Genomic DNA, 14,467 nt, shown 5'->3' with positions numbered 1-14,467 from the left:
CCGTCGCTGCCCAGCCATCCAGAGACACTTAGAATGCTTGGGCCGCTGGGTCATGGGGATCCCAGAGTGTCCCAGAGAGTCCCAGACCTGGAGCCAGACCCTTCACTGGAGTCCTTCACTCCCTTGATCTGCTCCCTGCAAGGAAGAAGGTGAGAACCAGTCCCTGGGTTGCAGGGACGGTGCACCAGGACTCTGACAGAGAGATAGGAGGAGAAACAGAGGGACACGGAGGTCCCCGAGCGCCACCCAGCAGCTCACCGGTACTGGTGGATGTCCTCCAAGGACGTGGTGGTGGTGATGGCAAACACACACAGGAAGCCTTCTCCGGTGGGCACATACTGGTCCCACAGGGCGCTATATTCCTCCTGGCCCACTGTGTCCAGAATGTCCAGCAGGCACGTCTCACCATCCATAACCACTTGCTTCTGATAGGAGTCCTGCAGGAGGACAGTGCTGCAGGACCCCCTGCCCGCCTCACCTAGGATGGGGCAATCCAACCACCAGCCCCTCCTGGGCACCTCTCCTGCCCCGCCCCCAGGTCCCACGGTGGGGGGACAGCCTCCTATGGAGCACACAGGACACAAGCCCACATCAGGATTCACGGCTGAGGACAGGAGCAGCAACCCTCACTTCCATGCTGGGGTCATGCTCATCCACGAAGTGGTTCTGGATGAGCTGGATGGTCCGGGCACTATTCCCACACCTCCAGTGCCCACCTCCCTCAGCACAGATCCTGAAGTCCATCTTGTCTCACATCACTGGGGTGCTGGAGGAAGTTCTGGTCAGCCTCCTGGCTGTTGTCCTCTGAGTCAGCAGATTTATCTCTTGGGCTGAGCCTTCTGCTGGGCCTTACCCTCACGGTTCCTCACCGTCTCGGTAGCCATTGAACAGGTGTGTGTATTTGGTCTTAACCCTGTGCTCGCTCTAATTCTCAGCGGCGTGTTGACTTGAGCCTCTGTTCACCATCTCAGGATATGGGACCACCTTCCTCTTTTCAAGATACAAAATGCAATCTGTCCTTGGGATTCTACTCCAAGCCCTGGGGAGGCCCAGATAGACACATTTCTGAGAAAGAGATACGACTCATGTTATCTGTGCCTTTGGGAGTTATTGATAGGGCTAGCCACTCACAATGGTCACCAGGGACCCAGACTGGACTGAGCCCGTTCCCTACCCTATTGGAAAGGACACCAGGAAAGGGAATACATTTTCTGTTCAGGACTCAAGGATTTCCTGGAGGCATTCATGACACTGATGTGTAAGAAACATACACGGACTTATGGTTCCTGGACCAGGTGTCACAGGTCCATAGTGACCCAGCTGCACTTTGAGGACCAAGACTCTCACAGGGGCCACCCAGGTTCATAGGTACGAGGCACCCCCCTCATGAGACTGGTCTGCGGCAGCCCCTGGGAAAACCAGTCCACCCCTGCCTGGTGGCTCCTCAGCGAGGACTTTGCTGGCCCTCCAGCTCAGCCTCCGGGGACCCCGGGCTTTAAAGCACACGGCCAGCCCCAGCGCTCTGCATGCAGACACAGCTCCACCTCCCGCCACTATTCACCTGCACCCCACCCTGTCTGGGCGCACACTGCATTCCTGTCCCTCCCGCTTGTCCCCTGCAAGCTCAGGGTCTCTACCCGTACCCGGTGACTCCACCAAACCCGGGCTTCTGATAAGGACAGACCGTCCAGAGAACCCTAAGGTGGCCAGGGAGGCGCAAACACTGTCCACACACTAAGGAGCTGCACTAAATCCTTGCTGGCTGGTGCTGGTGTGGGGGGCACACATCCAACAGGGATCCCCATTTCCTAAGATGCATGCAGAGATTTCAACAGATAAAACAGACCCGAGGTCTGGGCTTTGCTGGGACACACTTGCTGCTGGGGAAGCGTGTGTTGAGCACAGGACCCAGGGCTAGACCCGGGATGGCATTTGGGGGTTCACCATAATATCACCATAATATCTATCTTTACAATGATATGGAATTGTCTAAAACAAAACGCAACAACATGCAGAACTACAGGAAAACTCCAAGAGTGGCAGTCATTCGGTCTGTGTGCGTCCTCTTCCAGCCGAGTCTGTGCCGCCTGGCCCCCAGCACCCCCCAGTGCCCCCCCCACGGCCCCCACCCTCAGTCCCCTGCTCTTCAGGAAGAAGCTCCACGTCAACTTTTGGGGTTCAGCTCACATGGGGATGATGCAAGGACCTCGTCTGGGCGCCCTCACCATCGCCCCAGACCCGGGATCGCGGGGAGGGGGCCCCTGGCTCGTCGCCAGCACTTGTACCACACGGCAGTGTTTTGTTTGCTGCCCCTACCTCCCCTCCTCTGAGACCCCGCGTTCCCCACCCAGAAGCCCCTGGGCCACCCCGACACCTGGAGTGTGCCCTGCAGACCCCAGTGCCCTGCTTGCCCCCCAGCCTCACCTGACCCCACAGCGGTCCCCAAACATGACGTGGTTGAGAAGGTCTGGGTCACATCCAGGTCAATTTGCCTGATGTCCTTGGAGAAGAGCTGGGCCTGCTCCTTCATCTTCTGTGGGCAGAACCGGGAAGGAGGAGGCAGCTTCAGGACACGGAACCCTAACTGCCACCAACAGCCCCTCTAAGCAGGGAGCGCCGCTAGCCGCCACATGAGTGTGCCCTGCAGAAACCTCCTTCTGTCCCTTGTCTCTGAGGCCAGGGCCCCGCACAAGTGCCCACCGTGCCCGTGATGCCCACGTCAGGGCTGGTGCTCAGCAGCCCTGGGCGGGGAGGGCCTCCAGTGGTCAGCCCGAGGCTCTCCCCTCCCCCACGCACAGGGGCCCATCCTCCAGGACCGAGCACCAGCCCGGGCCCTGAGCCTGCCCTGCAGAGGCTGTTCCCTGGAACCTGCTCCCAGGGCACAGGCCCATCTCAGGGCCCTCGGGGAGACAGGGAGGGTCACTGGGCCCATGCTCCTGATGCCCGCGGAGTCCTACAGCCACCAGGCGGGGTGGCAGGGGCTAGCTCTCCTCCCCTTCCCATCCCCACCCAGGAGCTCCTTCTGCAGCCCCAGCAGGAATCTGGCACCAGCCCACTCGGTCGGCCCCCACTCCAGGCCCTGGGGCCAGGAGGGCTGCTGTGGGAGCTCCAGGCCTGTTAAGGGTGCCAGTTCCCATCACCCTGATGCTAAACCCACCCAGGAACAGGACAGAGACTCACAGCCCTGACTTCTCTGGACCCCAAGTCTGTCCTTCTTCAGGGTTCATGGGACTGAGGCTGGGCAGCAGGGAGATGCGTGGAACCCTGGGGTCTGAGAGGAACCAGAGAGCACTGAGGCCACCCTGGGTCCCCAAGGCACATGACCTCACCCGCCCCCGCCCCCCGACTTGTTCCCCTTAGCTTCTACCAAGTCCTCATCTAAGGGCCATGCCTCTGCAGGGTTGGAAGGGCTTACCTCGTAGACCCCTTGGTGGCTGGACTTCACCTGCTCAATATCAAGCACGAGGGCCCACACCTGACCCCTCACCTGGGGAGGGACCACTTTATACCCCCGACGATGCATCTACAGAAAGAAAGCAGTGCTGGTGAGACAGGCCCAGGATGGCACCTTGGAGCCCAAGGAGCACAAGCATCTAGAAGATTCTGGTCTTGGGTCCATGGCGTCTCCAGAGAGGCTGGGTGTCCCTTGAGCTGTGTCTTGTCTTCCACAAGGAGGAAGGGACAATGGCCCTGACCTGCCGGCCCCTCTGGTGCCCTCTTTGGGCCTGGGGAGGCTTGGGCTTGGGCAGCAAACTTTCCTTAGGCAGGGGGACTCTCGTGGGGTCGGGGGGACGCTGAGGGCTGTACCCCCACCCCTGTCGGGACACAGTGCCGTCTGCGGGCACACAGCGCCCCACCTTCTCACTGAGCCGGTAGTGGTCCCAGGTCTGCAGCATCTTCACCCACTTGTCGGCTCTCCGGGTCTCCTGGCGATGTTGCTGGAACATGACAAGGGGGCAGCAGATGAGCCGCCCGCTGTGTAGACTGGTGCCTGGGCAGTGTCCAGGGGCCTTCATGTGAACAGACTCAGAGAGCCCGAGGGGCACAGGGCCGCTCCCGCTGACCACGGCTCTGGGGCTCAGGCTTGGCCCCGGCAGTGCGTGGGGTGCTGGGATGGGGGATTTGGTGAAACAGCCCTTGGGACCGCTTTGGGGACCAGGTCTGCTGTCACCTGGCTCCATGCCCACCCAGCACGTCCTGCCCGAGCCCCAGGACAGGCTCGTACTTTTGCCTCGTGGGGGTTGGGGCCGGGCATCTCCTTCTCCCTGGAAGGCAAGAGAAGCAGAGTCTGAGGACCGGGCCCCCAGCCCCATAGCACAAGGCTCAGCCCAGGAGCCTCGGGAGGGGTGGGCTGACCCCAGGGAGGGCAGGGGCTGCCAGGTGCCTGGGGCTCAGGCAGGGCAGCATCCTGCCTGGGGTGGGAGAAGGGTTGTTGCTGGCAGGTGGGCCAGGCGGGGGCATCTCAGCAGCCCCCACGAGGTGACCTGCCCCCGTCCTGGGATGGGCCAGCCTGAGAACTGTCAGTGCCGCCGGTGCCCCCTGGGACCGTCCGCCTGAGGACCCCATGCCTTCACAGGGCCTGACTGCTCAGCATCCAGCCTGCCTCTCCCTCACCCTGGCCGTCACCCCTGCTGTTCCCTGACACCAACCCTCTTGTCGGTCACTTCTGCCTCTCTGGCCCATTTCTGCCCCTTGTCTTGTCAGAGCTCTAAACATGACCCACCCCTGACCCATCTAAACGGCCCCTTATCCCTGGGCGGTGAGGAGGGCCTGAGGCCCCAGGGGCAGCCCAGTGGGCACACGTGGAGTCTCCAGCCTCACCCAGGTCTCATGGCAGCCATCGGCCCAGCAGCCTCCTTCCCTGATACCAAGGCCACATCGCTGTCCCCCCTCCCTCATTCCCACCCCAGGGCAGCCTCCTCCTCCAGCCCAGGCTGGTCAGCCCCTCCCTCTGCTGCCCACCTCCCTCCCTGACCTGGCCTTGTCCCTGACATCTTCTTGCCATCCCCCAAAAGCCTTTGGGAGCTGCGGCGGCTCTGGCCTAGGGGTGTCACTGAGGAGCACCCCTCTGCCCTCGCCCCAGACCAGACTGCCCTCCAATAGAAAGGATGCCACCTTCCCAGAGCCCCTCACCCTCTGGAGCCCCTGCTGAACTGAATGGACTCACTGTCTGAATGCAGGAGGCAGACATGGGGCCCTCCCCGAAGCAGGCGTGGAGGCCCCTCCTCAGAGTGCCCAGGGGCCTGGCCCAAGGCCCAGCTCCATTCCTGCCCACTTCCTGGGTTTGCCTCCTGGGTCTCTCAGCTCCAGCCCAGGCCAGACTCTGGCCCTCAGAGGGCTCCAGGGAACGAGGCCTGAGCTGGGGAGATGGGTCCTGCGCCGAGAGAGGCGTTCCTGCAAATGCAATCCCCCCCTGAGGTGGATGAAGGAGGGCCCAAGTGACTCACTGCAGAAAGCCATGATGGTCCGTGAGCCTGCACAGCGGGAGCTCAGCATCTTCCCATGGGTCCCATGGAGACCCTGCTGTGCCTGAAACAGAGAGGGCCTGTGGTGGGGGTTCTGTCAGAGCCAGGGGTATGGGTGACAGGAGGGAGCAGAATGGCTCCTCTTTCCCCTGCATCCTAGGGAGCCCAGGACCCGCTGAAAATGGCCCAGCAGGAGAGGCAGGACCTGTCTGCCCCATGGGAGCAGCCTGACAGCCTGACAGCCCCACCTGCTTCTCCCAGTGATGATCCCCGCCCGGCTTGCCCTGCTCCTACGGGCAACAATACCCACTTGGGTCTCATCTGCTGGACTCTGCTCTGATCCCAGCCTGGGACGTAACTGCTCTTGCTGTTGAGGATTCCCTTTGGGCCAGAGCTGCTCCTGCCTGCCTATGAGCCCCGCCTGGGCCTCCCGTGCACCTGCTGCCTAGGATCCCCCCCGCCTGGGCCTCATCAGCTACTGACGACTAGGATCCCCACCTGGGCCTCATTGGCTACTGACGACTAGGATCCCCACCTGGGCCTCATCAGCTCCTGACAACTAGGATCCCTGATGGACCCTTGCCTGCTACTGATGCCTCCCTCCCCCGGTCTCACTTGTTCCTGACGACTCTGGGCCTTCTCTGGGCTGAACTCGCCCATTCTTGGCTCTGGTCCCCACCACTGCAGTGGGTGCTCCTAGAGTTGATGGTTCCTCTCTGGGCCTCACCTGAGTGTAACTGGCTATGATGTTGGCCTGTTGCTAGGTCAGTGGGGTCTCTAGGTCCTCTTTCATGGTGCTGTAACCAAAAACATCCAAATAGGAGCCTGCATGAAAACCTCCAGAGAACAAAGGGGTCTGCTCCATGTGGGCAGATCCCAAGTCTGTCTGAGCTGAGAGTGGAGAAAACCCTCTAGCTCCGGGGGGGAAAAGCTGGGCTGGCGGATCCCACGTGGGCACTCCCACTCCGTGGCACTCTCACCCTCAGACTCCCTTCCCAGCCACTGTCCCCATGCATGCTGTCACGCTGAGTTGACAGAGTCTCTTACCCCGTTTCCAGGAGCACACGGGGGTCTGGGAGTCTCTGGGAAACTGCTGACCTGATGCTTGGTGTGGTGTCCCCCAGCCCGGGGCCCGCAGCACGAGGCTGGCTGGGAGGGCTGGCCATCGAATGCTCCTGCGGGCTTAGGGGGGCAATTGAATGTGTCTCTGAGCTCTCACAAGCACAGGCGACAAAAGGGAAAAAGCAATGAGTGGACATCATCCACATGAACAACTTTGGCAGCAAGAGTGTGAGCAAACTCCCCACCCTGATTGCAAGGCTTGTGAATGGCCTGAGGAGGGGTGAAGGGGAGAGCAGGAGGGGCTTCGTCGTCCCTGCCAGGGAGGAGCATGCTGGCTCCTGGCCCAGGAGGCTAGGACCGGGCAGCAGGGGGGCAGCCCTCCCCGCCGGAGCTGTGGAAGGGCTGCATGCGCCGGCCCACGGTCAGTGCTCGGGGGTCCAGTGTCCTCGGCCACAGCCCGGGAGGCCACGCCGCCCACCCGGAGCCCGAGCCCCCACAGTGGCCCGAAGGGAGCAGCGAGCAGGGCACACTCACCTGTGACCTGTCGCTGTGTGAGCTGTACCTCCTGTCTACACGGGGGTCGTGGGGTGAGGAGGGCACTGAGAGTGTGGCAGAGACAGGGACAGAGAGCGTGAATGCCTCCCTCTGCCTGGGGACATAGAGCCTAGTGCGGGCCAGGCAGCAGGGAACCCTGGGGCGCCACAGCTCCGCCCAACGGGGTCCCGCGTCATTAGTGCACATCAGCAGTGTCCCGTCAGCACCTAGCCCTTCACCCTGAAGGTTACGCTCGCGGGGAGGGTCTTGGCACCACACACAGTGGGAAGGCCTGGCTTGGCACCTTCCCACCATCCTTAGCTACCATGCTCAGGTCTTCCAGGCACCCCGCCCTTCTAGGTAGACTGTGTGTCACAAATGTCCTCCCACCCCCAAGGGTTCTCAGCATGCATTTTGCACTTCAGAACATTTGAGGGGCTCCCGGGTGGCTGAGTCAGTTGAGTGTCTGACTCTTGATTTTGGCTCAGGTCATGATCTTACGGGTTAAGAGACTGACCCCATGTTGGTCCCTGGGCTAGGCTGGAGTCTGCTTGAGATCCTCCCTCTGCCCCTCCCTCTGGTCAAGCTCTCTCTCTCTCTCTCTCAAATAAATAAATAAATTCTTTCAAAAATTAACATTGAAGAACATTTGAGAAATCTTTATCATCTCTGCAAATGTTCCTTCATATTTGGAATGGCTGTATAATTGCCTTTCATGGATGCACCGTGATTTCTATTAGAAGCCCCTATTCTTTAATATTTATTGAAGAATAGTCAATACACAATGTTATATTAGTTTTAGGAGCACAACTTAGTGATTCAACAATTCTGTACATTACTCAGCGCTCTCCAGGAGAAGTGTACTCACCACCTGTCCCCATACAGAGTTATTACAATACCATTGCCTGTATTCCCTATGCTTACTTTTTGAATTTCCAGACTTATTTATTTTAGAACTGGAAGTTTAGAGCTTTTCATAGTCTTCATCTCTATTTTCCATCCCCCGCCCCCTTCCTCTCTATCAAATCAACCAAGGAGATCCTTCACATTAGAAAGAGAAAGGACAAAAACTGTATTATCATCTGAACAGTTGCACAAAAAGCATTTGACAAAGTATAGCATCCTTTCTTGATGAATATTCTCCACAGTGTAGGGACAAAGGGAACATACCTCAATATCATAAAAGCCATATATGAAAAGCCCACAGGAAATAGCATTCTCAGTGGGGGAAAAACCGAGAGCTTTTCCCCTAAATCAGGAATAGGACAGGGATGTCCATTCACCACTGCTGTTCAACATAGTACTACAAGACCTAGGCTCAGCAATCAGACAACAAAAGAAATAAAAGGCATCCAGATCAGCAAAGAAGTCAAACTTTCACTCTTCACAGATGATATGATACTCTATGTGGAAACCCAAAAGTCTCCACCCCAAAATTACTAGAACTCATACAGGAATTCAGCAAATTGGCAGGATATAAAATCAATGCACAGAAGTCAGTTGCATTTCTATACCCTAACGAGACAGAAGAAAGAGAAATTAAGGAATTGATCCCATTTACAATTGCACCAAAAGCCATAAGATACCTAGGAATAAACCTAACCAAAGAAGTAAAATTTTTGTACTCTGAAAACTACAGAACACTTATGAAAGAAATTGAGATAGACACAAAAAATGGAAAAACATTCCATGCTCATGGATTGGAAGAACAAATATTGTTAAAATGTCTATGCTACCCAGAGCAATCTACACATTCAATGCAGTCCTTATCAAAATACCATCAACATTTCTCACAGAGCTGGAACAAACAATCCTAAAGTTTGTATAGAACCAGAAAAAAAAAAAAAAACAAAACCGAATACCTAAAGGAATGTTGAAAAAGAAAAGCAAAGCTGGCTGCATCACAATTCCGGACTTCCAGCTCTATTACAAAGCTGTCATCATCAGGACAGCATGGTACTGGCACAAAAACAGACACATAGATCAATGGAACAGAATAGAGAGCCCAGAAATGGACCCTCAACTCTATGGTCAACTCATCTTTGACAAAGCAGGAAAGAATGTCCAATGGAAAAAAAGACAGTCTCTTCAATAATTGGTGTTGGGAAAATTGGACAGCCACATGCAGAAGAATGAAACTGGACCATTTCCTTTCACCACACACAAAAATAGACTCAAAATAGCTGAAAGACCTAAATGTGAGACAGGAGTCCATCAAAATCCTACAGGAGAACACAGGCAGCCAACTCTCCGACCTTGGCCACAACAACTTCTTCCTAGACGCGTCTCCAACAGCAAGGGAAACAAAAGCAAACCTAAAGTATTGGGACTTCATCAAGATAAAAAGCTTTTGCACAGCAAAGGAAACAGTAGACAAAGCCAAAGACAACCTCCTGAATGGGAGAAAATATTTGCAAATGTTTTATCAGATAAAGGGCTAGTATCCAAACTCTATAAAGAACTTATCAAACTCAACACCCAAAACCAAAAAATCCAGTCAAGAAATGGGCAGAAGACATGAACAGACATTTCTCCAAAGAAGACATACAAATGACCAACAGACACATGAAAAAATGCTCAACAGCACTCGGCATCAGGGAAATACAAATCAAAACCATGATGAATTAGGGCCTCATGCCTGTCAGAATGGCTAAATTTAACACCAGAGGAAACAACAGGTGTTGGTGAGGATATGGAGAAAAGGGGAACCCTCTTACACTGTTGGTGGGAATACAAGCTGGTGTAGCCCCTCTGGAACACAGTATGGAGGTTCCTCGAAAAGTTAAAAATAGAGCTACCCTACAACTCAGCAACTGCACTACTAGGTATTTACCCAAAGGATACAAAAATACTAATTCAAAGGGATATAGGAACTGCAATGTTTATAGCAACATTATCTACAATAGCTAAATTATGAAAAAAGTCCAAATGCCCATGGACTGATGAATGAATAAAGAAGATGTGTGTGTGTATATATACATACATACAGACACACACACAATGGAATATTACTCAGCCATCAAAAAAATGAAATCTTTTCATTTACAGTGATGTGGATGGGGCGTTTTATGCTAAGTGAAATATGTCAGAGAAAGACAAATACCAAATGATTTCACTTATATAGAATTTAAGAAACAAAACAGATGAACATGGTGGGGGAGAGAGAGAGAGGCAAACCATAAAACAGACTCTTAACTGAAGAGAACACACTGAGGGTTATTGGAGGGAGTTGGGCGGGGATGGACTAGATGGGTGATGAGTATTAAGGAGGGCACTTGTTGTGATGTGTCCTGGGTGTCATATGTAAGTGAAGAATCGCTAAATTCTACTCCTGAAACCGTTATTACACTGTATGTTAACTAACTGGAATTTAAATAAAAACTTCAAACAAACAAACAAAAAACCCCACAAGGTGAACAAACCAAAATTAAGTTTACACTTATGTGTTGATTTGTAAGTCTGATGTTTAAAGTGACTAACCAGGGGAGCCCCATCAATTTAATGAGCCAGGCTACAGGAACCTGGTGACAGCAAGCTCTCTAAATCCACTGACAGCACATCACCCGGGAAGAGGCGTCCAGGAAAGTGCAGTCTTGTCCAGTCCCGCCTCAGACCACCGGCATGCCCATGACCTGGTTACGATGGTCTGGAGGACAGCAGTGATGGCCCCGTTCCACGCCCAGAGTCACACTGCTGCTGTCCCCCTTAGCAGCACTGGTGGGGGTCTGGAAACCAGTGCAGGCAGGATATCTGGGCTTGCAGGAGCATCCTTTCATATCCCTGCGTTCATAATGCCCTTTATAACATCTCTGGATGTACAGCTCTCCTCCTATCTGGTTACAAACGTGGGTGTGTTTACATCCATCCCTTCTACTCTCAGCCTTCATCAGGCCTACCAAATGTGGAGAAGCCCTCAATCCAAGTCATTTTTCAGAGGTTTGAAAGCCTGTGAATTAAAGCCCTATTATGTTGAGCCACTTACGTTGAGTTTACACTGACATTTAAAAACAAAATAATTGTCAAAGCTTTTAAATGTGAAATGGAGATGTTAAGGTTGTTTTATTTTATTTATATTTATTATTATTTTTTTAAACCTTGTTTTAAAACCTCCGCATACACGTGAGGCTTTGTGCTTAGGTAGGGCCTGGCTCCCTCTCCGAATGGTCTGGAAGCCCCGCGGAGAAAACCTTTCCGCCACACAGGTTTTCCCCCGCCTTCCCGTGTCACCTGCAAGGCACCGAACCCCGTCACATCTCAGCTCTCTCATCGGCACAAAGAACGAGAGGCTCCTCTCTGGCCTGAAGCATCGATGGGTTTAGGAGCGCTCCTGATAAACATCACATGCCACGTGAAAGGTGCTGAAGCCACGGCGGCACATCACGTGACACGCTAACGAGCCACAAGGGCTTCTTGGCTTTGTCCTTCCCCGCCTGGGCTGACAGAGAGTTCTTCCCCCTGGGCCTCCCCATGCTCACGTCTGCCCAGATGTCGGGAGACACGGCCCAGGCTTCCAGCTGCAGTTTGGACTCGGGACCTCGCACACTCCTGAGAGCGGCCCGAGAGTGCTTGCCCCCAGTTCCCGGCGGGGCTGTGCAGGCAGCAGAGGGCCTGGCGGGCGAGCGCCGCAGGCTGCATGGACAGTCACGAGGGCACTGGCAGGCAGCCCGAGCCGGAGCAGGCAACGGGATCCACCCGAAGTCAGCAACAATCCCGTGATGTTACGGTGGGACCAGGAGGAGGAATAGGGCACAAGGCAGACGCGGTCACCTGCAGCACGGAGCTGAGCTGATCCCCTGCACAGTTAGCCCCCAGGGAGTGTGCATGCTTGTGCGATTAACTCACTTCCTTGGAAAGTAACTGTTCATTCTTGTCCCTTTCCCTTCTGCACGGAACTTTGCAAGGACAATTTACAGACATGAGGGACTTATATTAGGCTTTGACTTTCGATTCCACTCATGCCTGGAATACATAATAGGATCATATAGGGCAAAAAAGTTTTTAAAGGAACTAAGACCTCTAAATAATGGAAACTGGCAAAGTCTGTCTTACCTAGTCTCTCCTCTCTGCCTTTAGGTCGCTGCCCGGCAGACTCGGGGGCGGCGGCCTTCCTCGGGGCTACCACTCACCTCCTGAACCAGCATCATACCTCAGTAGATGCCCATGCCTTCTGCTGTGGACCCCAGGGCTTCACTGACCCTGAGACGCCCACAGGGGAGCGTGCACAGCACCACACAGGGGTCACAGTCAGGAGTCAAAGAATCAAGGGCAGGCCTCAACCCTGGAGGACTGTGGACAAGGGATAAAAGGCACCTCCAGGTCGATCTGGCAGGCAATTCTGAGAGCTCACTCCACGCTGCTCAGAAAGTTCTGGGCACAGCAGCGCTCCAGATGCCCTCTGTCATGACCTTGATAATTCATCCTTATACTGACTTTCCTGCTCCTCTCACTCCTCTGGTCCTTCATTCACAGTCTCTGGGATTATTTCCCAAATAAGGCAAGCATCAAGCCCTTGTCCTAATTGTTCCTTTAGAGGGAACCAAGTTACAGCAACTGTATCCCTTTATTTAGTCACCAAATATTTATTGAGGACCTACTGTGTGTCAACTATTTGTTGAGGACCTGCTTGAGCCATCAAAGAAGAAAAAGATGTGTCGCCTTGCCCTCCAGAGCTCTCAGTCTAGCGCATAATTAAATGTCACCTACTGAAACAAGGAAGAGATTCACATCCCTAGACGGTGGAAAAGGATTTTATGATCAAATTATTTCAGCGTCAGTTTAAGCCGCCTTCTCAAGCTAATTGGTGTCAGCTACCTTCCACCTTCCACACCATGATACCGGATGACCTATGCAAGGTTTGCAAAGTCTAATGACCAACTGACCACCTCTGTAGGTCTTTAAAAGAGGTTGGAGAGGCTGAGAGAGGTAATAGATTATAAGAGCTTTTTTTTTTTTTTCCCTATGCTGGTGCTTTTATGAGGACTTCTGCCCACGGAGGGGAAGGATGAGAGACACTTTCCCTTCAATTCACATGAAGGAGAGGTGGTGGTGCTCTGTCTCCAAGCTCTAAGGACATATCAACCTTTCATGAGATGTCCCCTGGAGCTTGAGGACCAGGTAGACTGGTGTCTGACCCTTGTCTGATTCATGTCCAACTCATCTGTCCTGCCAAGCAAAGAGGTGGGTATTAGGGCAAAGAAGGCACATGGGGTTCTCAGACCTCATGGGGGCCCATGACAGAGTGGTGGCTCAAAGTCCTGTCCTGAAGTACCTCCAGGGGACACCAGGAGACCTCAGCATAGAGGTGCCACCTTGTGCCTTGGCCTGACAGGTCTCTAGCCACCAGCCTGCGTCAAGGAATTGCAGACAGAGATCCCTAGTAAGAGGGGGTGGATGAGAAGGTAAAGGGCTGTCCAGAGACCTTTCAGTCTGGTCCCCACCTACCTGTGCACCTTCCCTTCCTCCCAGTCTCCTCCTCATGAAGCTCCACCCCCCTCTTTTCTTGCTGCCCTTGGAGCACATCAAGATTGTTGTGCCTCAGGAGCCCACAGTTGCTCTTCCCTCTGCTTGGAAGGGACTTTCTGGTAGACTTCCGCAAGTTTGGCTCTTCATCATTACATTTCTGCTCCACTCTCACCTCCTCACAGAGGCTCGCCTTTGCAAGCACCTGGTTAAAGTACTTCCCCGGTCTTTGTCATCTTCTTGCCTTTCCCCTCCCTCACTTTTATGAATCATGAGTTTCTGCTCCATGAACTTTCAGCCAAGGGAACAGGCCTATTGAGCCAGCATTCAGAGCTAGAGACCTACAACCACGTTGGTAGAGCGGGCCTAGAGCCCTAACCAGAGCCGCTGACACACTGATTTGATTCGTGGAGTTCTACACCTCCACCGGCCTATACCGTAACTCCCAGCCACATGTGGGCACCCTGCCCTTGAACTGTGGCTAGTAACACATGTTAAAACAACAATGTTTTGGACAAACTGAGTAGAATAAATATAGCATTACAATGAATTTCACCTGTGTCTTTTACCTTTTCGGTGTGGTTACCAGACAGTTTTAAGTTACCTGTGTGGCTCCCATCGCGTTCCTACTGGGCGGCGCTACTCTAGACCCTCTTTGGGTTGTCTTTTTCCCTTCTGCCAGCGGACTGTAAGCCCCGCGCGGACTCCTGCGGCTCGGCTCAAGGATGCGCCTCCAACGTCGGCGCCTAGTAGGTGCGCGGTCAGAACTGCCCCGCGAGCGGGTGGTCGGTGCGTGCACGAACCTACGCTGCGTGGAGACGGGTCAGCAGGTTGGGACGTGCTGATCCCGGGGGCATCTCCCACCGGGAACCCCGACGCTGCCGCTTCTGCAGCTGGGGCTCCGAGGACGCACCCCCGAGGAAACACCCAGAGAGTGCGCCCGAGGT

At 54.4% G+C, this 14,467-nt stretch overlaps 2 protein-coding genes across 2 annotated transcripts; both read right to left on the bottom strand.

Annotated features, from left to right (window-relative positions):
- Positions 1–50: 50 nt before the first annotated feature.
- LOC116639049 (GTPase HRas-like) lies at positions 51–744 on the bottom strand. The gene is made up of 3 exons (XM_032415180.1): positions 631–744; positions 259–437; positions 51–135 (listed from the first exon to the last, which is right to left on the bottom strand). The coding sequence occupies exons 1-3, from the start codon at positions 742–744 to the stop codon at positions 51–53; spliced, it is 378 nt and encodes a 125-aa protein (XP_032271071.1).
- Positions 375–14,464, bottom strand: LOC116639251 (USP6 N-terminal-like protein). The gene is made up of 9 exons (XM_032415441.1): positions 14,125–14,464; positions 6,513–6,647; positions 6,193–6,262; positions 5,448–5,529; positions 4,226–4,265; positions 3,858–3,938; positions 3,416–3,523; positions 2,425–2,533; positions 375–1,065 (listed from the first exon to the last, which is right to left on the bottom strand). Exons 1-9 carry the CDS (start codon positions 14,137–14,139, stop codon positions 1,028–1,030), a joined length of 678 nt encoding a protein of 225 aa, XP_032271332.1. The 5' UTR covers positions 14,140–14,464; the 3' UTR covers positions 375–1,027.
- Positions 14,465–14,467: the final 3 nt, after the last annotated feature.

This window comes from Phoca vitulina, unplaced genomic scaffold (genome assembly GCF_004348235.1).
Source record: "Phoca vitulina isolate PV1807 unplaced genomic scaffold, GSC_HSeal_1.0 scaffold17, whole genome shotgun sequence".
Lineage (NCBI taxonomy): Eukaryota > Metazoa > Chordata > Mammalia > Carnivora > Phocidae > Phoca > Phoca vitulina.
The sequence above is the reverse complement of the archived record's forward strand: the minus strand, read 5'-3'. Positions and strand labels throughout refer to the sequence as shown.

Bases quoted from the DNA above. Each gene is read 5' to 3' on its own strand.
- LOC116639049 (XM_032415180.1), bottom strand. From the start codon at position 744: ATGGACTTCAGGATCTGTGCTGAGGGAGGTGGGCACTGGAGGTGTGGG. The intron at 438-630 runs GTGAGGGTTGCT...GTCCTCCTGCAG, and splicing joins AGCATGACCCCAGCATGGAA to GACTCCTATCAGAAGCAAGT. The intron at 136-258 runs GTGAGCTGCTGG...TCTTCCTTGCAG, and splicing joins GAGGACATCCACCAGTACCG to GGAGCAGATCAAGGGAGTGA.
- LOC116639251 (XM_032415441.1), bottom strand. The intron at 2,534-3,415 runs GTAAGCCCTTCC...TTCTGCCCACAG, and splicing joins GCCACCAAGGGGTCTACGAG to AAGATGAAGGAGCAGGCCCA. The intron at 1,066-2,424 runs GTGAGGCTGGGG...TCTCTTTCTCAG, and splicing joins GGGGACCGCTGTGGGGTCAG to AAATGTGTCTATCTGGGCCT.